Source organism: Egretta garzetta, unplaced genomic scaffold, assembly GCF_000687185.1.
Source record: "Egretta garzetta isolate BGI_Z169 unplaced genomic scaffold, ASM68718v1 scaffold256, whole genome shotgun sequence".
In the NCBI taxonomy this organism is placed as follows: domain Eukaryota; kingdom Metazoa; phylum Chordata; class Aves; order Pelecaniformes; family Ardeidae; genus Egretta; species Egretta garzetta.
The window spans coordinates 1,432,326-1,454,868 of record NW_009260073.1 but is presented as its reverse complement, the minus strand read 5'-3'; the positions used below and the strand labels follow the sequence as shown (position 1 = coordinate 1,454,868).

The following is a 22,543-nucleotide window of genomic DNA, read 5'->3' as shown; positions in this document are numbered from 1 at the left end:
AAAAGAAGTCTCAAGACACTTAACGTGCATCTTTGTGACACAGTGAATTTTATGGATGCATGTGGACATATAGGAATTTTCAGCTATCTCTTAGTGTTTCAAAATATTTTATTTATCATTTTATACAAATAGAATGATGACTAAGTATAAATCTGTTGAAACCGCTTTGCAAAAATAAGTGTAAAATTAGGAAATGGCAAGAAAAAATTCCAAATACAAATTACCAATAGGTTTGTTAAAATTTGTTTCCTGTTACTTACTCTTTTGAATAATTTATATATATATATGTATATATTTAAAAATAATCAAGCAACGGTATTTATATAAGATATCTGATTTCTAAGTGGCACTGGTTCAACTTTTTGATTGAAATTTTTAATACTAACTTGTAATTGTTATGCAGTGCACATGAAATAGACGGAAAAGTCCATGTGAGTTCTATATTAAATACAAATTTGAATTTTCAAACAATAAGAACAGAGGCATTGTTACCAGCATTTTTGCCTAAACTGTTTTTTCTTTAAATAAACATCTGCACAATCCCCTTATTTTAACAAAGATATCATGTACTAACAGGATGGCAATAGATTATATCACTGTGTACTCAACATGGAAATAAAGTGCATATTGTATACTTGACCTGATTTAAAAATGGGCACGTATAGCCAAGATGATCTCATATTTTAAAATGGAATTGTATGAGCAATCAAAAAACACAGTTAGAATTGCCACATTGTCTTTTTTACTATTTCCAAGAAGCGGTATCTTCCAACCACTAATTACCAGGCAATAAATAATATACAGCATGTAGAAAAAGTATAGAGACAGGAGAAAATCAGAAGTAATAAAAATAAAAAATGCACCTTGTGAAATATTACTTCAAATTCTGTAAAGATGTAAGGATGAAATGCTGTGATGACTGTCTTAAAAACCTAAAATTACAGTTTAGATTTAGGACCTTAGAGCTGTTTCCGTTGCTTTCTTCCTTAAGCTAGTTAAATTGGGCATATACCATGTGCTATTTTCCATAAACTGTATTACAATGATGAGACAGAATTTTATTTCATAGGAAGAATAAGAGATCATGTAATTTCACATTGTAAATACTTTACAATGCATTCTAGTCCTCGCGTCTGGTCTGCAAAATCAGCAATTAAACCACTTAGAATGGAAAAACCCCAATAATAATTAAAAATTTACCCATAAAGGGAATGTGCATGGATTGAGTCGTTTCATATGAGTTAAGTAAACTGAAAGATTATAAAGGAGCAACAGTGTCATGGTTAATTTCAGAAATGTTTTGAAGTTGGTCATTGTCCCTTGGATGACAGAAAATAGGGACCCCCATTTTAGGAAAGGGGCATGCCCCCAAATTTTTTCTTGCCTTAGGTCAAGTGATTTGGCCCTCCCATATTGATCCATCTATTTATCTATGCCTGAAATGGCTTTTCTGAAGGCAGTTCTTGTCTGCATGACTGACTGGCAGGTCTGTTTCTAGTGGGATACATTCCCTTTGTCCCTGTGTCTTCTGTTTTCTGTTTAAAGATCGCTCCGGGAAAGTGAGAGGAAGACATTGCATAACATGCATATGAAATGCCGACTGCCTTCCCATTGATATGCCTTCCTAAATATGTACTTTCATATAGTGCCTTTTGTTGGCCTTTCTACGTGTATTTGTAAGTGTCTTTTAGAAAGGAGCACAAGAAACTTGGATAGTGCAATAAAGTTACGTTAAGCTTTGTTCAGTTAGATGAACGGCAAGGAGGTAAACTCACCTTTAGTAAGTATGTGACTAATGAAGGAGGGCAGAGAAGAGATGGGACTGGATGACTCGTTACTTTTAAGTTGAAAGTGGACGATTTGGAGAGCAAAGAGGAAATTCTTAATTTAACAGATTGGGGATGTCATTGTTCTGCTTTTCCATCTGGTTGATCTCCATTCAAAGAAAAAACCCATTATTTCTATGTAATGCACAGAAATTTAATTAAAAATAAAACCAACTGCCACTATAGAAAAATGTATTTTAAATGTAATTATGGCAGCTTTTAAACTCAGAATTAAATATGGACTAAAACCTACAAGATTTAACTAAATTCTGAAGTTAAAGTAGCTTTTTCTTAGTTTGAAACCTGATGATTGTTGGGTGGTAAGCTGAGAAATACCAAGTATAACAACTTAAAAAAGTTATCGCAATGTTCTCGTTTAACACCTCCCTCCTTTTTTTTTTTTTCCCCCTTAAACCAAGTGTCTATCTTTTTCTGCAGTCACTTCCGCTCCATTTTTAATTGAAGGTGAGAGTATATAGGTATTCTGCATGACCAGTAAGTTGTAAAGAGGCTGCTGCAATGTATTTCACACCTTCATAGGAAGTGGCTTTAGTGCAAATAAAACAGTACATACCGCAGACTAGCGAAGGGCATGCTTTGCTCTCTATTTCAATGTATACATTTCAAATAATTTTAGTATAAAAATGTTGAAAATTTAATTAATTTTAAAAAATAAGTTAAAACAAATTTTCCTTTGAACCTACAGTACAAGCAGATACAACTAAGCATTGCAAAAATAATTAAAGTTTGCTAAAGGGAAGTAAGGCAGAGCAATTCTTAAAAAATTGAGCAAAATAATATGCGTACTCAATTTCACAAGGTGGCAGCCATTTTCAACATAGGCAAAACTAAATGAAAATAAGGGAAAAGCTTGTATAAGGCCAAAGGTGCAAAGACTTGCAGTTTTGAAAGCGAACGCCGTAAAGGCCACTCAAATTAGACTCGCTGTACTGTAAAATCTTTCTCCTCAAGTGTGGAGACTCAAGCATGCAGTTCTGAAATCAGGACTGGAGTTAATTTCCTTTCAAATTATTTCTAACAACAGAAAACATTTATGGAACTTCTTTGGCAAACATTTTTAGGTTAGTTTGACACAAACACCTATAAACACCTTGACTCAAAATCTTTCTCAAAGAAGGTGAATTAACACCATTAAGATACTATTTTTTTCAGCACTTGTTGAAATCAAAGGCTTGTTATCAACTGTATTTAAATATATTAACACTTAAAAACCTTCACAGATGCTAATGGTCTGTCAACGTGAAGTATGTTTAGCAATCTGACCATTGCCTTCTGAGTATATGACCAGTATTGATTCAACTTCATTGTAAAATAAGCAAGCTGGCAAGATACAAGGTAAATTCCAATCTGTTTACAAAGGCTAAGCAAATACTTGTCAAAAAATTTAGAGATGGTGTGTTACAGTATAGTTGCACAGTGCTTATGTCTACTGAATACACAAATCCAAACTTTATGGAAAACCACCATCCTAGATCTTTAAATCTCTGATAACTGGGTCATGGTTGCAGCTCCCAGCAAAGATCTAGTAGTCTGTCTCACAAAAGTAACTACTAAGGCCTAAACGTTGAGCAGTGTTCCTTCACCATTCCTCAGGCCTTTGTTTTGTGGTATCGTAAGCTCTTATTACTTCAGACTGGGAAACTATTCCATTTTCGTCTTGAGAGAAGGCGTAGCCATCTACAGGTATAAAACAAAACAGAAACCAGTTACATTTTGATCAGATTTTTTTTTAAAGCTTTAATAAAAACAACTTAACAAAGGTCAGTAGAGGGGAATAAATCTCCTTTCAACAATTAATAGGGAGAAAACCCATGCTGTTTCTCACATAATTTTGCAATTATAAAATAGCAGAAAGAACTCTGTGCAGTATCTTGGGAATGAAGAGAAACCTATGAACAGGCAAAGAACATGGCCTACTGGGTTTAGGATACTGCATCTTTACAATAAACAAATGCAGTGAAAGGTAGAATTTTACTCCTATATTATTAATGGGTATTAATTCTGATTTGTCAGTGAACACTTACGAAGCAAGTTTTGCTGCAGAGAGTCAGAGCGATACAAGTTCACATGGTTCTTCTTAAAAACATTCTTCAGTAGCTGGGCTCTTTCAGTTAAGCTAGAAAGAAAGTGGACATGTGTGAAAAATATTTACTTACTGATTACAGTATCCTTTTATCTCTGAGTCTGTTAAACAGGAATAATTATTAAATGAAAACTCTCCATCCTCCTTTTTCTTTTTTAATTGTGCCTTAACTAATTATGAAGGAGACGATTAGAAGTGTGTGCGAGGGCAGACTATGAAGTCCAGATCCCTGGTGATGTTTTTGCTCGTCACAATACAGGCAAAACATCTGCCTGAAGCACTGCTGTGTACTGACAATAAAAATAAATTAATAATATTGTAAACTTTTGAGTGTGACTGCTTCAGAAACATGCAGTGTAAAGGGAAGGCACCGGCTTCCTTCACATAGCATGCCCTGATTGGTGCCAGGCTGAATTACAGTCTTTCTTTTTCTTACACAAGAAAGTGCTCTTAGCCTCTACTGACACAGTACCCCAAAGGGATGGCAAACGAAGACGGAGGGAGAGTCACATTCGTGGCCGTCAGCTGTGTGCAGAAACATACTACTTCCATGAAAAGTGTTCTAGCAAGGTGCATTCCCTGTGAAATCTAGAGGGTGTCTTTCCGGAAAACCTACCCAAATAACAGACTACTATAACTACTAGAGGTTGGTCACTTCAGCCTATCTCCTTCCTTCTCAACAGTACTGAGACTGCTGTGTGATATGTTTATTGAGCTTTAATCTGATCCAAGCGACTCTCCATTTCAGCCCGACTAGAAAACAGAAGTATTAAAGAGTTTTTGAACCAAGACTCAAGCATCAGCTGAATGCTGCAAACCGTAATGAATGGAATAGTGAAGGTATCGGTTTTCCTTACCATGCATCTTTCTTACATTTAAAGTTCTCTCAAATAGACAGAACATTACTAAATAAGTAACAGATGGACTAGCCATAGCTCAGAAAGCTTTTGAAATCTGACAATTTTGATAACGTATCAAAGATGTGCAAGGGGCTATATTAAAAAACCTAACAACAAACCCTTCAATTTCTCCCTCTACATTTGATATTCACCGTGAATTACAGCTTGTGTTTCAGATAAATACCAACTTATCACTTAAACATTTCCAATGCTGAAAAGTCCAGCCCCTCCCCACGAGAACTGGTCTAGTTAGTTCACTTAAAGAAAGAAAAGTATCTTATGCTTGTTCTGAGTATATAGTGATTTGATTTTGTTATAGTTTTGCTAGACTATCGAAGTTGTCTCTTGTGTAAGGACATACTAAGTGCAACAGATTTCACATGCCTGTGTTACTGAGTTTCGATCAGTCAATTTACTTTTTAGTATTATTGTCAACTAGCTCAATAACCTTCCTAAGCTATCTACTAGACTAAGTGGTGCAAGGAGTCGAACTAGATTGCTTCCCTTACTAGATTAGCATTCAAACCATTAAATTAGAAATGCTTATTTGTTCTTCAGTGAGCATATACTTCTTATACATGAAGCAGAATCATTGCCTTAAACAGGAGAGACTAATGGTCTGTCTCCCCTTTCTGTTCCCCTCCAGTCTGGTGGCTAAAGCATATACCAGGAGGTGAGAGCTTGGCTCTTCTAAGCTGGAAGAGGGAAATAACCCTATTATTCCCACACCCATAGAGGAATGCTGACTGCAGAATCTACAGGGTAAGAGGACAGGCAGGGCAAACTGCTTCTGTGGCCATGTTTTGAATGAAAAGATGGCATGAGACTTCCTTGTAAAAAAGGAATGAGGTACCAATTCCAGGAAAGCAGCTGGCATCTGCTGACTGAACCAAGAACGGAGAGGTTGGAATATCGAGACACACTTCACTCTCCGTATTTTCATAAACGAGGTCTTTGGGGATTTTTTTTTCTTTTTTTTTTTTTTGTCCTAATTGCTCCTCTAGACTGTGTAGGAGCCTTTTTTTTAGTTCAGAGCTACAAACTGCTAAAGTGACAAGATTAATAAAAAATGAGAGACTGAGGTTTAAACCACAAGGATACACAGGGTGAATAAATAAATATTACCATGTAAGATGGGAGGTCAAAGAGGTGGAAAACCACGTGAATACATAGTTACAGTTATCAGCTGTATCTTTTTTGCAAAACCCTTCTTGATGTGAGCTGAAATCTGCAAATGTCTATGAAATTTTTGGTTTTGACAGGTGTAATTTTCTAATAAAAAAGTATTTTATTAAAACCATAGCAGGCCTGTTCTAGCATTTTTGGTACCATCATTATTTTTTGCTTTTGTTCCAGAATGAAATGTTCAGATTGCTTAAGTGCTAAGCACTGAAAATACTGCTTTAAGTTTTACAGTAACATGAAGTATGCACATTTCTTAGTTTATGTATAATTAAGTTTCCACTGCACAGATCTGATTGCTGGTACAGAAAATACAAATAAATGGAAAATGAAAAGTGCTTCCAGCTATTCAGGTATTAAATTCTGCTCTATTCCTATACTTGAAGAAATACTGCAGAGAAGAAATATTATGAATCACCCCGCTGTCATTCAAAAGCATATTTAAAAATCTTGTGAAGGCGAGAAAGCATGGCTTCATAATTAACCAACGATAAACCACAGTAACTAAATTCCTATGCTCATTATGTGTACCTACATGGAGAAGCAAAACATTAACTATTTTTGAACATGAAATGTATACATTTATAGGCATTTATTCTTATTTCCAGAAAAAAAAAAATTACTACTCTGTATATTCCTGACCAAACACTTAGCTGTTCTAAAAATAATTTCCAAGTGTACCGAATGAAAAACAATGATTATATGAAGCAGCATTTGCAGTACATATCTCTAAAGATGTGTCCACAGGTTTGAGCTCTTATTCATGTTATTGTCAGCCTATGTAACATTCAACCTAGTAAAAATATTTTTGTAGTAAGTATTAATATTGTTGTTACTGCTTAAGCTTTAGAAACAAGGTATCAGAAAAGCTGTCTTTGAACACTGGTTTACATACAAAAAGTATCCTTCTACCTTAGTCATTTCAATGTTAAGTACAAATGGCTTTGCGGCATTTCAATTACAATGGCTCTAATGATAGAAATACTTTTTGTGGCACAAATTTGTTAATTCTCTGAAGCTGCTCTATTATTTATGCTATCAAGGCACCCTCAAGTCAACAGTATTCTGACATGAAAGTTTACTTTCTGTTGGAGAGGTGACCATGCAAAATTCTCGCCTTCTTAATCAAGATGTATTCTTACTTAACTGTCAAATATATGTGACAAAACCACTTTCAACGTGTTGCCTACAGAAGAACAGAATAAAGTATTTCTGGACAGTTTTGGGGTAAAAAATCTGATTACTCATCCTTATGCACACTGAAACAGCAAGATGTAATAGGAATGCTCTTCCTGAGCCTTCAACGATAACAGTTTAAAAACCTTTTCAAATCAGCACTGGAAAAATATAAGGGATGACAGATTTTAAGACTATATTAGCATATCCTACTTTTAAGCATATGCTAAAATACAATAAAGATCTTTGAAGAACACTATTTTCATTTATTTCAGTATAAATGTCAATTTTTATCCTAATTTTAAAAAAAGAGCTGAAAGCACAAATTCAGAATTTAAATAGAAAATTCCCATCCTAAGACAGTTTGATAGGAAAACATCAAAAGGTAAAGCCTTACAGTCTTAGTTGTATTTAAATGCATGCAATATCAGATAAACACAGTTCTAAAAGTCCGTAACAAATATATTCGAGATGAAAAAACAGCCATAAAAATTAACACTAATATACTTCTAAGTAAACATTCAGATACTGTCTGATTACAGCATCTAGGCAGTCGTAGAATCCTGACCTGTTATTTGTGGAAGCTGAGCCTCTTACTGAGGCTCAACTTATGTGTTGCAGCATTTTTAAGATGGAAGTGGACAGAGTGAAAAAGTCCCTGAGTTATCTTTCTCACTATTTCCGAGTTACTACTTAAACAAACAGTGATTTATATCTTCTTAGGTTATTCTGACATTTCACACATCCCTTCTGCTACAACATAAAAAGGTACTTCCAGAGATATGCACACTAGAAAAAAATACTATTTCGTGCTGAAGAATACACAAGTTTGTCAAAAATAACTATTCTTGCTTGAAAAGCACTACAATTCATGAATAAAGAAGTCTCATGTACATATTTAAAACAGATGCAGAGGAAATTCTTTACCAATTTAACTACGTACTCCACACTGGTAGCTAGTTAATCCAGGCTTCTGCAACTTATGAGACTCAAAAATGTTTACAATAGTTCAATCAAATTTTTGAAGATGCAAGTAGGTCAGTTCATTAGACCATTTCTTTAGCAAAGAGTACTTTCTCCATAAAAGGTGAAGTTTTGGCTCTATTATTGGAATTAAGATATAATTTAAAAAAAATCACAGACGGAATAAATCCTTAAGAGATATTAAGATGTCTAACATTGATTTGCATGTTAGATGGATGCTTCAAAGAATGTGGGTCTAAAAATGACTTTGTGGAGAAGGAATAGATCCAAGAAAGACCTTCTGGCAGTTAACTAAACAACCTTCACAAAGCCCTCCTAACTACTTCATTGTGGGATAGAGACATAATGATAAAACTAGTGGTGAAAACACCAAGTTCCTCTTACATACATAAAAAGGGATTTGGAAGATGCTCTTACGATGAAGGAAGACCATGCTGCCTAGACAACTGAAGTAAAAGTAGCTGAATTTGGGAATACAAGAGAAGTTCTTGGAAGGCAAGTATGGAACACTAAAAAGGTGCATTACCTCATTTTCTTCTACGTCCACAAGATGTTCCCCTTTTAGCAATGTCTAGTACTAATGTCTGCTTGCTTTTCTGCAATTCATTCTTTTACAACTTCTGCTCTTTGCAAAAGAGCACACCGCAGAGATTGCTTCTGGCTCAAAGCTCAGCACATTGATATATGATTTGGTTAATTTGGAGGATTTGAAGATCTTGCCCTGAAGCTGCCTGGATGAGCACTGCCACTGGAGCAAGGCATCCATAACAATCAATTTAGGTCACCTTTAAAGGTAAGAGAACTTACTCTTGCAAGCACTAGTTGGGTCTTGCTGCGATGAAGGAAAAGGATGCTTGATGAAGGAATTGTCATCAACTAGGGGATTCTGCAGTACTTGCAGTATGAAGTTGCTGCCACAAAGACAGCATGCAGAGCCCGATGGGAGACACTGTGCAGGTATGTGCTCCTACATAGCCCTCCACACTAGACTAGGTGTTCCACAGGTGGTGGGATGAGCTTCCAGGCCTCACAGTCCCTCCCCTGGTATTTGTCTATGGTAGCAGGGAAGACGAACTCCACTAGAGACAAAACATTCTTGTGAAGATAATTTCTGGGAAAAGAAAGGAGAAGTAGGAGGAAACATTCACATGAGCTGGATATTCCACCCATTGGAAATAGTGGTCATCACCTTGGTATCCAATGTAATTTGGTCTCAATCTGGTAAATCCTAGTAAGCTGATTACCACAGAACTGGAGGAGAGATACAGTAAGATTGAAGGAGAAAGGGGACTTAAAGTATCTTTACGAATAAAAGGTGCTTCTTGCAAATTGAACCTACAATAAAAGAAGTGGCTGTGTGTTTTTTCTGGTTTCTTTTCATGCATACCTTGACAGGAAAACAGGCTTCTTGGCTAAGCCCTTTGCCATGAAGATATTAAAAAAAACAGCAGTCCAAAAGAAAGAAAGAACAGGAAAATCAAGTATCAACAATTTCAGCTTTTTTATAGACTTCAAAAAACTCATGAAAATGAAGAAATTGTCCATTTGTTCAGTTTTACCTTCTCCCTTTTCAAATTACCTGCCTGAACCACAAAGGAGGATGTAACAAAGAAATTCTTGTGGAGTCTAAAGTTAAAATTATTTCTTACCTCACATATGCTAGTCAAATTTGTTTGCTCTGGACTGGCATTAAGACACAAAGCCAGCTTGTTCTATTCAATTTTGGCAAATCCTAGACAGATTTTGCTGTTTACCCTTATGCTACCAAGCAGGTTTTAGAAATTTATTTTAATTCTTTTATTGTGCTCAGGCCCAATTTATAACTATACTAGTGAATGACACAGGTTCAAGCTCCCTTTGTATTAATTGTTAGCACAGTCAAAAGTGACAGAATTAAAACTGTATCTCAAGTTTGTTCTATACATGATAACTACAGACATAACAGGCAGCTACAAAGCAACACATCAGTTAAAGCCTTTGGTAAAAACCTACATCTAAGCATACGAAAAAAACACAGGCTGGGTAGACCTGAAACCTCTTTACAGATGCCTTCTGTTTGTATGGATTTTGAAAAATAACCTTTTGTCTTTGATACATGTATAAGGCTTAATTTTTTTTTTTTTTTAAAGACAACAATCTACAGATGATTTACAGTACCTCTTGCCATGCACAACTGCCCCAGGATCCTCAGACTTCGCTTCCAACTCCTGAACTTCATCTACCAGTGTCTTAAAAGTAGCTCTCTTTACTCTGTAAGTAATACAAAATACTGCCAGATTTACTCTTCTTGAAAGTAAAAGCACAGATTGTTTTAACACTTATATAAACATTCAGTTTATAAATCCATTTTCCCAGATGACTTAAATAATTTCATTTTATGGCTTTATTTTATTTTGTAGCTTTACAAGAGGAAATATTATAAATCAAGCCTAAATAATATATTTTATCAGCTGTTCTTGCACACTAGAAAGAACAAATGTTTATAAAAAAGACACTACCATTATTGAGACATTAAAAATACTAGTAATGCTTGTAATAAAGTTTGTCAAAACCAAACAAGGTGAAAAATAATTTTATATAATCACCAGAGCTGATCTTCATTTGCTTTTCTTATATTATTAATTAGAACACACATTTAAGGCAGTACTTTCTCCTGTAAACCTCGGCATTTCTGTACTCACACTTTGTATACTACATCAAAAAGTAAAGCTGTCATAGGAATACATAGAAGTCCCATCCAAAACACTCCAGAGCTGAACATCATAGCTGCCTGAAGGGGAAAAAAAAAAAGCACAAAATGTGATGATGTCAAGACAAGAACTAGGAAAAAATCCTTAGAAATATCAATTACTTGGTTGAGGGTATCAAAAGCAAATTTAAACGAACCATTCTAGACTGTCTAATGTGAAATAAAACTTTAACTCCTTTCTAAAGTCCCCTGAGTCGCCATAGAAATCCAGTAGATAGTAAGCACCAATTCATGTTAAGAAGCCGGTAGAAAGATCACGCTGCTTAGCTCTTTGAGAGACGCGGAATCTACCCCTCCACAACCCTGCTCTACACCACTATGCTGATTGTAGACATTTCCATTAAAATTGGATTTAATTAAAATCCAGCCCCTCCACCCCACCCAATCTTTGTCAATATGTTATGAGTGCAATTTCTTCTTTGCAATAAACCCTAACAGGATGTAATGGCTCCTGACCCTTGATATGGATATTGAACACTGTTACAATCATTTTGCAATATAACTCGGATCAAAGTTTTCTCCAACAGAACTTGCTGTACCACAGTTCCCACACTGCCACATACTCCTGTTCAACAAACTGCTTAAAAATGAGAACGAAGAAAACAACTAATTACATAATTATGGAAGTATGCAACATATTGTTAAATGAAGGTCTAGCACACTAATGCATGGTGAAATATTTGCAAACCAGATCATTGCTTTTAGCTGTGTTTGCTTTTTTATACACCACTTTATATTAATACATAGGAATTTCTTCTGTTCATAACTTAACTTGGTCTGTAAACATACTAAAAACTAAAAGACTAAAAAGCCAAAACAAACGTCATAAAGCATGGACGTTAAAGGAAAAAAACCCCTTTAATCTACCCTTGTAATTCATGCCCAAGTATCTACATCAATAATATTATGGATGCAAGGAGCATGATAAATACTTAATGAAGCATATTATTGAAAGATTGTTTTGCAGTCCATATTAAAGATACCTTTGTAACGTAATTAGATTGCACAGAGACTGAAAGTAACATTGCCACACAACGATACCCTTTCAAATCCTTTCCTTCATTACTTGGAGACTCCCTTCAAAATTTAAACCTCAGTATGTAACTAAAATAAACAACCTGGATTTTTACTAATATTAATTAGCAGACAACTGCAGGTAGCTTGCAGTAGCTAAAGTCTAATTTCTGAATGCGTATACATGTACATTTTAGAATTATACTTGATATGTTCATGTGTAAAAGCAAAAGTGAATTATTTTCAGAAAAAAACCCTCATCCTCATATAAGTAAAAAGTTCCATTTACCTTGTTTTCGTATCCAAATTCCTACTGACATTGATTCTTTGGAAAGCATTAGAAGCTATTTGAACTGACAATTTAGCAAACTTTCCACAGCTGTATTAAAAGGACATAGAGATATTGCCCTGAGATTCTAGTAATTATTTCTGCCAACAGCTGTCAGCAAAGGTGTAAACACTGAACAGTGACAGGTTCAAAATAAACCAATTCACATTTTCAACTGAGAAAAAAAGAAGAAAGTTTTGTATCAGGACGTGGAGAAAATGTATTAGCACAGTCACTTTACAAGCAAAACATGGCTTTTGACATACTTGATGAAATACTCATTTCCTAAACCAGCAGCTAATAGGAAATGTCTATCACAACTATATTTTGCAAGACTTTTTATAATTAAGTAGCAATTAGAGACATGAATTTTCCTAAAAAAACCCAAGAGAAAGCATAAAAAAATACAACTTGAAGTAATTACGACTCTTACTTTCTACCATTAACAACATTTTTTAATTTATAAGAACACTGCAAAGAGCTGTGCTTGCGCTAGCCACCCTGTATTAAATGTTTGCTGGTGAAACAGCAAAAGTGATAATGTAGGTCTTAGGATGTTAATTCTGACCATTGTAATGCTAACTATGAATGAAGGAACAACTGGCGCCTACTATTCAGTCCATCCAGCCTTTGGCTTTACAAATGAACAACATGAATTGAGGAAAAAAAAAAAAAGTTTTTCTGCGTCATATTTGAAAGCCTGTCAGATTTTTTTTCTTTTACAGAGTTAATCCAAACCTAAAAGATTTAAAGCCGACATTCGCATTAAAGACAGAGGGCCTCTTTGTATTTTTTGGACGAAGAGGGGAAAAAATAAAATCCCACAGAGGTATTTCCTTCCTTTCTGTACAAGAAAGCTCCCCCCTCACTCTGTAGAAAACATTTTTGTCTCTAACTTTTCACATCTCTCTACACATAGGCAGGTCATCTGGGAAATGGCAAACCAATCCTTTTCAGACAATGGCACTAACAGGAGCAGCCTGTTCTGGGGACGGACTCTGGCTGCCTCTGTTCGTGGTTTACAAATTGTTCCTAATGTGAGAGATTTGTGGTCTATGCCAAGTTTTCCCCCTTTAGGCCTTGTGAAACCAAATGGAATCTGCCACAAAAGTGGCTCCCAGGGGAATTCAGAAGTAATCCAAAATGAGAGCTGGGAAGCCTAGTTTATTGTAGGACTTACAAATCCTGCAGGGAAGATAAATAATTTGTCGTCTGTGGAGCTCATGCTCCATATGAGGACTTTCTAAAGTGAATTAACATTGCTTAGTAAGTGCATTGTACAGATCTTTATATAAGTTCTTATTTTTTAAAAAAAGAAAAAAGTGCTGAGAAATGCTCCCTTTCATGGCTTAGTGGCAGATTAGAAATCCTGGCTGCAAAATATTTTTAATGCACTGATGAAGATGTACTGTTAGGAAATTACATGCCAAAGTGAACAGAGAATATGCCCCTTTTCTTCACTATGAAGAAAATATTCCATGTTCTGCCAAAACAGCTAGCTCAGATATTAAAAAGCCTTCTAAAGAGAGAAAGATTAAAATAACAGTCAAATTCTTGCTGCAGAAAAGCTTGTGAAAACCATTTTCAGTTTATCCATTGCAGATATCATCTAGGCATGTGTCCTCTCCTTATAAACTACAGAACTATTAAAATACCTCCTTAACACCATCAAACCAGGTACAGTTTCTCTTCTGAGCAACCTATAGAGACAGCTTAATTGTTTTTAGTTATCTGCATGGGTTTGCCTAAGTACTTACTGTTGCAACATTAAAACAGATCTGCACTTAGCTCCCAGCGCAGTGAAGTTCCAACAAGCGAGTTCTCGGAATGCCTCTAGCCTTTCTTTGCTACTTAGGAGTTTAAAAAACATCTCAGAGTTCTTGTTAATGAAGAACTAAGCAGGAACTCTGCTTACCAGGTATATTAAAAAGGGAGTCCCTCCATTTTCTGCAAACACAAACCAAAGTCTTGCTGGTATACAACAAATAGTAAGAGGTACTGAAACAGAGGAGTACCAGGCAGTCAGGAAGCAGGCAACTGTGGATATCTGCAGACAGAATCTAGAAATTTTTCCCAGTACAAATCTCCTAATGAGATGACAAAAGTGAGTAAGGATAGACTAAGGAACGCGACTTTACTTTTTCCAGCTGGAAACTGGAACTACTTACTAAACAGGGCTCAAGGCAATTTTTAGAAATAGAGTTTGTCAACTGAGAGTTATCTGACAGGTTCCCTTTAAAACCATGGCACTGTACTGCTCTTGTTTCGCTGAAGAACTTAAAGAGAATCATTACTTTTCAAATTTTAGTGGCTAATATTGAGGAAAAGTACCATAGCAGTTTTCTTAAATATACAACCACTTAAATTTATTTATTATGCTGTATTCTGCAAAAGCTATCAAAATAACACTCATCTGTTTTTAAAAATGCAAGAGATGAGTATCCATTAATAGCATCTTTTACAGCTGGAGGGACAACACAGCAGGGCATAAGCCGTAAGATCCTCATAGAGAAGCCGTTGATGCATGGGCTGGCTGAACAGACAGCAAGGTAGATTGAAAACTGGCCAAACGGCCACGTCCAGAGGATGGTGATCAGTGGCATAAAGTCTAGCTGGAGGCCAGTAACTAAGAGCACACCCCAGGGGTCAATACTGCAATCCGGTCCTCTTTAACATCTTCATTAAAAATCTGGATGATGGGGTAGCACGTGCGCTCAGGAAGTTTGCTAATGATACAAAACTGGGAGAAGTGACAGATGCACCAGGGGGTCATGCTGCCATCCAGAGATACCTCAACAGGCTGGAGAAATGGGCTGACGGGAACCTCATGCAGCTGAACAAGAAGTGCAGAGTCCTGCATTCAGGGAGGAACAACCCCATGCACCAATATATGCTGGGGACCACCCAGCTGGGAAGCAGCTTTGCAGGAAAGGACTTGGGAGTCCTACTAAGCAACAGGCTGAACACGAGCCAGCAATGTGCCCTTGTGGCAAAGTTAACAGTATCTTCAGCTTCATTAAACAAAGTATTGCCAGCAGAGATGAAGGGAGGTCCCCTCTACTCAGCACTGATGAGGTCACACCTAGAGAAGCATCCAGTTCTGGGATCCCTAGTACAAGACATATGGACATACTGGAAAGAGTCCAATGAAGGGCCACAAAGATGATGAAGGGCCTGGAGCATCTCACATACAAGAGGAAAGACTGGGATAGTTGGGACTATCTAGCCTAGAGAAGAGAAGGCTCAGGAGGGATCTATGGAGATAAATTCCCGAAGGGAGGGTGTAAAGATGATGAAGCTAGGCTATTTCCAGTGGTGCCCTTTGACAGCACAAGAGGCAATGAGCACAAACTGAGAAACTGAAAGACAGCAGGCTCCATCTGAACATCAGGAAGTACTTTTTTATTGTGAGGGTGACTGAACACTTGACACAGGTTGTCCAGAGTGGTTGTGGAGTCTCCATCCCTGGTGATATTCAAAAGCCAGCTGGACATGGTGCTGGTCAACTTGCTCTAGGTGTCAGGGGGGTTGGACCAGATGACCTCCAGAGGTCCATTCCAACCTCAACCATTCTATGATCGTATACCAGCCTGAATACCAGCTTTGCTCTCTGTTACAACTAAAACAAATTCCACCTTTCAGATCAGACTTTAGACAAACATCTCCCCAGAGAAGACCTGTTCATTAGAGATCGAAGTATCTAGACAGCTACGTTTTTAAGGAGGTTTTTTTTTTTTTTTTTTCTGTGTGTGTGTGTACGGGTTTTTTTGTGTGTAAAAAAACCCATCAGTAAGGGGATTAAAGGATGTATATGTAGTATTTTAACAAGCACAATTCCATATAAACAGGTTATGTGGCATAATACAGAGGGAAGCAATATTTAAGAAAATCATAGTGTTAATATAGCATATTCTAATACATCTTTCCTACATGGTGCAGCTAAATCATCCAACAAGGAATGTTATTGTTTTTCACAAAGATTTTGCAAACCTCAGTCAAATGAGCTAAAATTTGGTAAAATACATGCTTATTCCTTAATTTCAATTTCCATCAGTAGTTTAATAGATCCCCTGGGTCAGACAGAGCAGTAACAGACGGTGCTCTAGAGAACTTTACAGTGATTATCTACAGTACCACAAAAAATTAAAAAGTTCTGTAGATACTGAACTTTTGCTTTTAATCTCAACGTCATGCTTCTTATTCCAGCAAGTGTTATCACTGTAAGTTAACTGATCAGTCAGGTAGGTGTATAAAAAAAGGCCTAACAACTCGGAGCACACAGCAGTAACAAACCCAAAAGAGTCAGGAATTGTACTAGTGTGAAATGGTTGGACCTGATGATCTTAAAGGTCTTTTCCAACCTAAACGATTCTATGATTCTATGAAACAGACACATAAAGGAACAGTGTTAACTTCAGTTATATCAATGTAGTAGAGAAAGAGATCCATGCAGCTGATTTACTCAGCAATGAAAACATTCTTCTAGCCTATACTGGCACCTTTTTTGAAATTAAATGGAGCTTGTTTCATGTAATGGGTTAAAACAGCTGTCCTGTTGTCTGACCCATTCTCTGTAAGTGTTAAATCTAACCACAAAATACCTACAAAGAAGTATTTTTTTTCTTTCTTGTGCATCTATATTTAAAAGCACAGTCTTTATGGGTAAAATATTAAGAAAATAACCTGTAAAGCTGGTTGTTCAGATGCTTCCACACTAGACAGTACCGACAGACAACAAATGCATGAATAAACATTACTGCAGAAAAACACTGTACTGTAATAAAGACTATGTTGAGACTGCAAAGTTCTTATAAAAATCACAGAAAGCTTTTGAAATGCTTTCCAGATTTCTCTCTCATATGCTGTGCATCAAGTCACCTCCAACAGAAATCCTGTTTTGCCTCTAGTACCAAAATTGTCCTTGTAGAAAAGGTATTTTAACACTTTGCTATAAGCAGATAAAACTTCAATTCCCAGTATTTTAGGATCTGCATCTAAGACTAGAAGAATATAGTCCTAATTCTTACAATAAACTCAAGAAAAGAAACTTTTAAAGTAATGAGTCTAAAGCACAAACAAAAATAATATGAAGGTAAATGATTTCAGCTTACCTAGTGATAAAATACATGTCTTATTTAAGACTACTAAAAGACTCATAACATAAAGTTGATCTGCTATAGTACCTGAACTAGCCATGGATACTATATAATTAACTAGTTATCAACCTTTTTTATCACATGTCCTTCTTTAATTTTACAGTCTATTTTTCCATTTTCTTCTGCATCATAAATCCTGTTATTTCTCACATTTTTCATCCTTTTTTTCTTCTAGGCTGTGTCTACAAAAGCCAATGGTGAACTAACAGTTTTCATCTGAACAACATCACTAGGGACTTTTTTTTTTTTTTTTTAAACTGGAATAGAAACTGTTTTAATGCTGACAAAATCTAACTGGTTCCCCGTTTGAATGTTGATTCTAAGGTTTTGTCAGAATTTTACTAAAGAAACATATTTCAGCTACTATCACCCAGATGCCTGTTACCGACCTCTAACATATTATCTGTATAACTACCACTCATCCATATCAGATCACTTGTGCCAGGATACCTCTGCTTACGTGAGCCACAAGCCACCTCTTCTGGTGCACTACCCATTTGAGAAGCTAGTTACACCACTATTTATAGGACTTAGGAGTACTGTAACATGGAGAGCCATCTAGTTCCCACACCATGAGGAACAGTACTGTACAGTTGGGATGAGTTGGTCCAGTGTGGGAGTAGCAACCTTGAAAGACCAGAAAACAAAGGTCTTGATGCCAGAACTGCCTCAGCATTCTACATCAACAGGGCATTTTAGATCAAAGAGGTCCTTGTTTGGCTTTTTTTGGAAAACCCAGAGCAAAAGAGAGAGGAAGAAAAATACGCTTGATTACAATACTAGGAACATGTCAAAGAAGGGGGGGCAGTGGCCTAGACAATGAACAAAACTGCTGGCACTCTGTCAGAAAGTCATGGTTTTTCATTTCATGACACTTTCTTTCAGAGCATAGCATTTTACACTTTCCGTCTGTATTACTAACATACAGCAACACAGATGTAAAAGCCAACTTTAATTATCTTCTCTACAATTGGAACAATACACAAAATGATGGAAACAAAATTAGTGTAAAAAGTAGGGAACACTTGCAAAAATACATGACATACTTGTTTCTTTGTTCAGCAAGTTAATGGCTGATGCTTTGATACTAAAAGATGAACACAAACCAATGATTCTTATGATTTAACTTTGGGCTGTTAGCTTCGGTGCTCCACCATAAGAGCAGCATGAACAGACTCTTTTCTTCTATTACAACTCTCTTTTTTCTTGAGGCATTATCTTGTAGTGTTCTCCATTTAAACACATTTATCAGAGCTGTATAGGTATTTTCAAGGCATAGATTAAAAATCTGAGTTTCAAAATATTTAGATGAAACCTTTCCTCGGCATCCAATGAATGAGTTTTCCATTAGCTCCACGTGCTTTTTCTCTCCTCTTCAAGAGCATTAATATTTTATTTTCTTGGAATAGAACCAGCAATAAGCAGCAAGAATCTTATTATTTTCATGACATTAATATGAAGAAGTTAGACTGAATCCTTATGAGAGTGTTTCAGTAGGTTCTTTTCTGTCTAAAAGAAGCCATGAAAAAGATCTTGGTAGAAGACAGATATCGTTGTCTAGTTGGGACTGAATGGTTGGATGAATATTGTATCAAGAATACTGACTTGTAAGACTGTAAACCTACTAAGGTAGAACTCCTGTTACCAGCTCTAAGGAGCTGAAAGAGAATACATGTAAACTTTAGAAGGATTATAGTTGGTAAAATCTCCTTATAAATCTACAGTTTATAAAAAAAGGGGCATTTTTAATGAACACATTTGGACTCCCCCTGCTCCCAAAAGTCCCTTTCAGCATAATTTATCAGATCAGGCCAAGGCAAAACAGATAAAAAGCTACAGAAGTAGAGGTCAGCTTTTGACTTGTTCATTTAGTTTCTGCCAAATGTACCTGGATGAAGCCTTCAAGTCTGACTCGCACATTTGAAGAAGTCAGACACGCAGTATTTGCACAGGCAAGCAGAGATGTCCATGTGGATTTGTTTCTATCACACCACAATCTTTTCCACAGTTAAATTTGTGAATCTTTTAGTTTGAATCAGAGAAACCCAGTGAATTCTGCCCTACAAGAGACTGCCTGGTCTGTGAGGGGGCTTCTGGGAGAGCGTACAAAAATCCTGCTTTCAACCCAAGCTGCAGTATTCGTCAACAGGATGAGCTACAGAACAACACGGAGTACAGCTAAAAAAGCTAGACCAGAGCTTTTAAAATAAGCTCTTATGGTCTATGAGATGTTTTGGGGGACTTTATTCTGATGTTACGGACTTCTAACTATATTCTTAGAAAGCAAACAAAAGCAAAACCAACCTCACCCAACAACAGCCCCCAAAACAACCACATACACACATCTAAAGCTACTATATATACATGCAGGCACAAGCAAACTCACTAACAAAATAAAACTATCCATTTCAAGTACAGATACAGTTTTATCACAACAAGTAAATGAATTTGGCTTTGTAAGTCAGACTACTTTGGTGTCATGTTGAATTCAAACCCCAAGAGTATTTATTTTTGTTGACAGCTACATTTCTTTAAGAACAACTGTTTTTCCAAGTTTGTAGGAATTACATTCCCTTCAAAAACACCTTTTGCTCAGACTGAACATGTACTAAGTAAAATATGCAGGTATTTCAACAGTGAAATAGCCGCCTTTATGTCATACCAAGTGTAACACACCTTCTGCTCCCACTGTGCTTATTACTAAAAAAGTTCTTCTGTCTTGAAGAACAATGTATAAAGTTTTTACAAAATCTCTAAAATGAACAAATTTCAAAAATATTATGTTTCTTCTATAAAATACAATGTATATGAAGAAAAATGCTGAAGTATGACAGCTTCAATTACTTTAATTTAGAATAATGTACATAATTAATTTTGAGTGGTGGAGGCAACAAAATCTACATATATACATGTGTAAGAGGTTATAATAGAGAGGAAAACCAGCAAGAAACTGTATAGTTTCCAATTCATTTTTTTCTTAGGTGTCCAAGTACTTAAGTTAATTCCTCGTGCCTTCCATTAAAATGTAGTAGTTATATAAATGTCTATATACCATTTTTACCATAACTGCTTACGTAGGAGATGAGATTCGTGGGTCTGAATTACCTCAAAGTGAGGGAGAGATATGCACCTACATTTCCCACATCCTGCGTGAACTTTTAAATTGCTGAATTATATCACAGAGGTGGAGTTAAAGGAACTGGTGCAAGCCTTGATTTGGTTGATATGCTTTGAGAACCATTAGAATAAAATCTTTCTGAAACAAGCAGGTATTCTCAGTTTCTGATTCCCACTGAGAACGCACACCAAACTTCTCAGCTCAGGAGGTACTGGCCATGCCCAGAAGTAGGCATTAGTGTCTGGGAAATTAATACTAAACTTCAGATGTTTCTGGAACTCAATGGTTTTGACAATTTGGGACTGAAGACCCAATTAGATCAGTACAGGAAGCAATTAAGCATCTTTTGTGGATTCAGTCCAATTTGCAATATTCAGAGCAGGTTTACACAAATGAGATAATAAATGAAAGAGAAACCAGTAATTACTGTCAAAAGGTTAAAGACACAGTACAATAATGCATTCCGGGCAGTACATTAATAGAAAAGGAAATGTGTGCATCACAAGCAGCTGCTCATGCAATGTTATGGCACCTCAAATTTTTTTGAGGCATTTTAGTTTCAAATACTTTGCAAATTTGTAGAATTGAAGATGAAAACATGGCCTTAACCAATGCACTACTTGTCCTACCTCATCATAAAAAAGCCCTCTAGCCAAACATGCACTGTATTTTGAGTTCTGAATTTGGCAAGACTTCTCTTTAGAAAATTAAAATTTACTGAAGAACTGCAAAGCAGCTTAGCTGCCTTTTTTGCTCACTAGAACATATAATCACAGCTTGTTAGTTGAGTTCCATTTTCACAAGAGTGAAAAATAATTCTGTTTTCCATTTCTAAACATGGCTACCACATTGAAGGTATGAGAAGCAGCCCTCTTATGCACCTCTAGTTAGCAGAAGGATCCAATAAAGATTAGGCCTGTACTAAAGACTGAAACAATATTCTTTGCACGCATTTGGATATTAGTTAAAATACACTTTTACCTCTCCTGACATATCAGGTGCCATAGGAATGACTGGCCACAAAGAAGAGTAGATTCCAAAAAACACTACCCAAAGTGCTATGCTGCCCCAGATAGCTATATGGCTGAACTGTTAAAACAAAAAAAGAAAACAGAACAATCATCACAGATGTATTATGACATAAAAAAAAAAAAAAATCTTTGCTACTTAGTATTTGCATGATGATACTTTCAGCAGCAATATTACTGCATTTTAAATCAATTTAAGCTCAATTACAATCAGTTCAGAGTAATTTGATTTTTCTAGCTTAAGGATTACTTTAAGCCTTATCCCAATGCCCTCCTTTACAATATTAAGCATGATTTTTTGTCTGTGGATCTTCTGTCTTTCCACAGAGTAACCACAATTTAGTTTGATACTGTGGGCAGGGCTGACAAACTATAAGGGCATAATATAATAAATATGAAAATAATACAATTATTCATCCATCATATTTTATAGAACATTTGAGAATATGGTAAAGATATTTGCTTACCAAAGTCCAATAAGAGGTCTCTAATCCAGCCTTCAAACACACTGTTAGAACCACAAACTAGAGAGAGAGAGAGAGAGAGAGAGATATCTTATTTAATATGGGAATCTTACTTAACATACAGAATTTATTAGTTTTGTTAAACTTCCAGGAGAACAGAAGATGATGTTTAATGATTTTCATACTTCATATTTACTTGCACAGATGAAATAATGGAAGGGATAATCAATCTATGTAATGTGATTTGTATATGTAAATGCGATTTCCTTAATAATACTCAACAAAGTACTGCGTGTGTCAATGCACCTAGCTGTGTAACAGGATCCAAACCAAAGTTCATAAAGCAGAAGGCAATCATTTCCATGGACCTGCAGAAGCTATGGAAGAGCCCTTCTGCTTTAATAGAATCTGCTCCCATAGAAATACAGGACTCTGAGCAACCCCAAAGTGAAATTCTTTAAGACCACAGCTAGCTGTATTTTTCCTCTCTTTTTTTTTGTACATGTATGTGCTTA

The 22,543-nt window shown here is 36.1% G+C and overlaps 1 protein-coding gene across 7 annotated transcripts in view; it reads right to left on the bottom strand.

Annotated features, from left to right (window-relative positions):
- Positions 1 to 2,200: 2,200 nt before the first annotated feature.
- Positions 2,201 to 22,543, bottom strand: part of ATP8A1 (ATPase phospholipid transporting 8A1) — a 116,432-nt gene continuing 96,089 nt past the window's right edge. For all 7 annotated transcript variants that reach the window (XM_009641250.2, XM_035896758.1, XM_009641249.2 and 4 more), the window contains 6 exons: positions 22,032 to 22,088; positions 21,518 to 21,625; positions 10,853 to 10,941; positions 10,329 to 10,421; positions 3,872 to 3,963; positions 2,201 to 3,524 (listed from right to left, as the gene is read on the bottom strand). In XM_009641250.2, the coding sequence (XP_009639545.2) occupies positions 3,427 to 3,524; positions 3,872 to 3,963; positions 10,329 to 10,421; positions 10,853 to 10,941; positions 21,518 to 21,625; positions 22,032 to 22,088 (537 nt within the window). In that variant the 3' untranslated portion in view covers positions 2,201 to 3,426. The remainder of the gene's footprint in view (positions 3,525 to 3,871; positions 3,964 to 10,328; positions 10,422 to 10,852; positions 10,942 to 21,517; positions 21,626 to 22,031; positions 22,089 to 22,543) is intronic.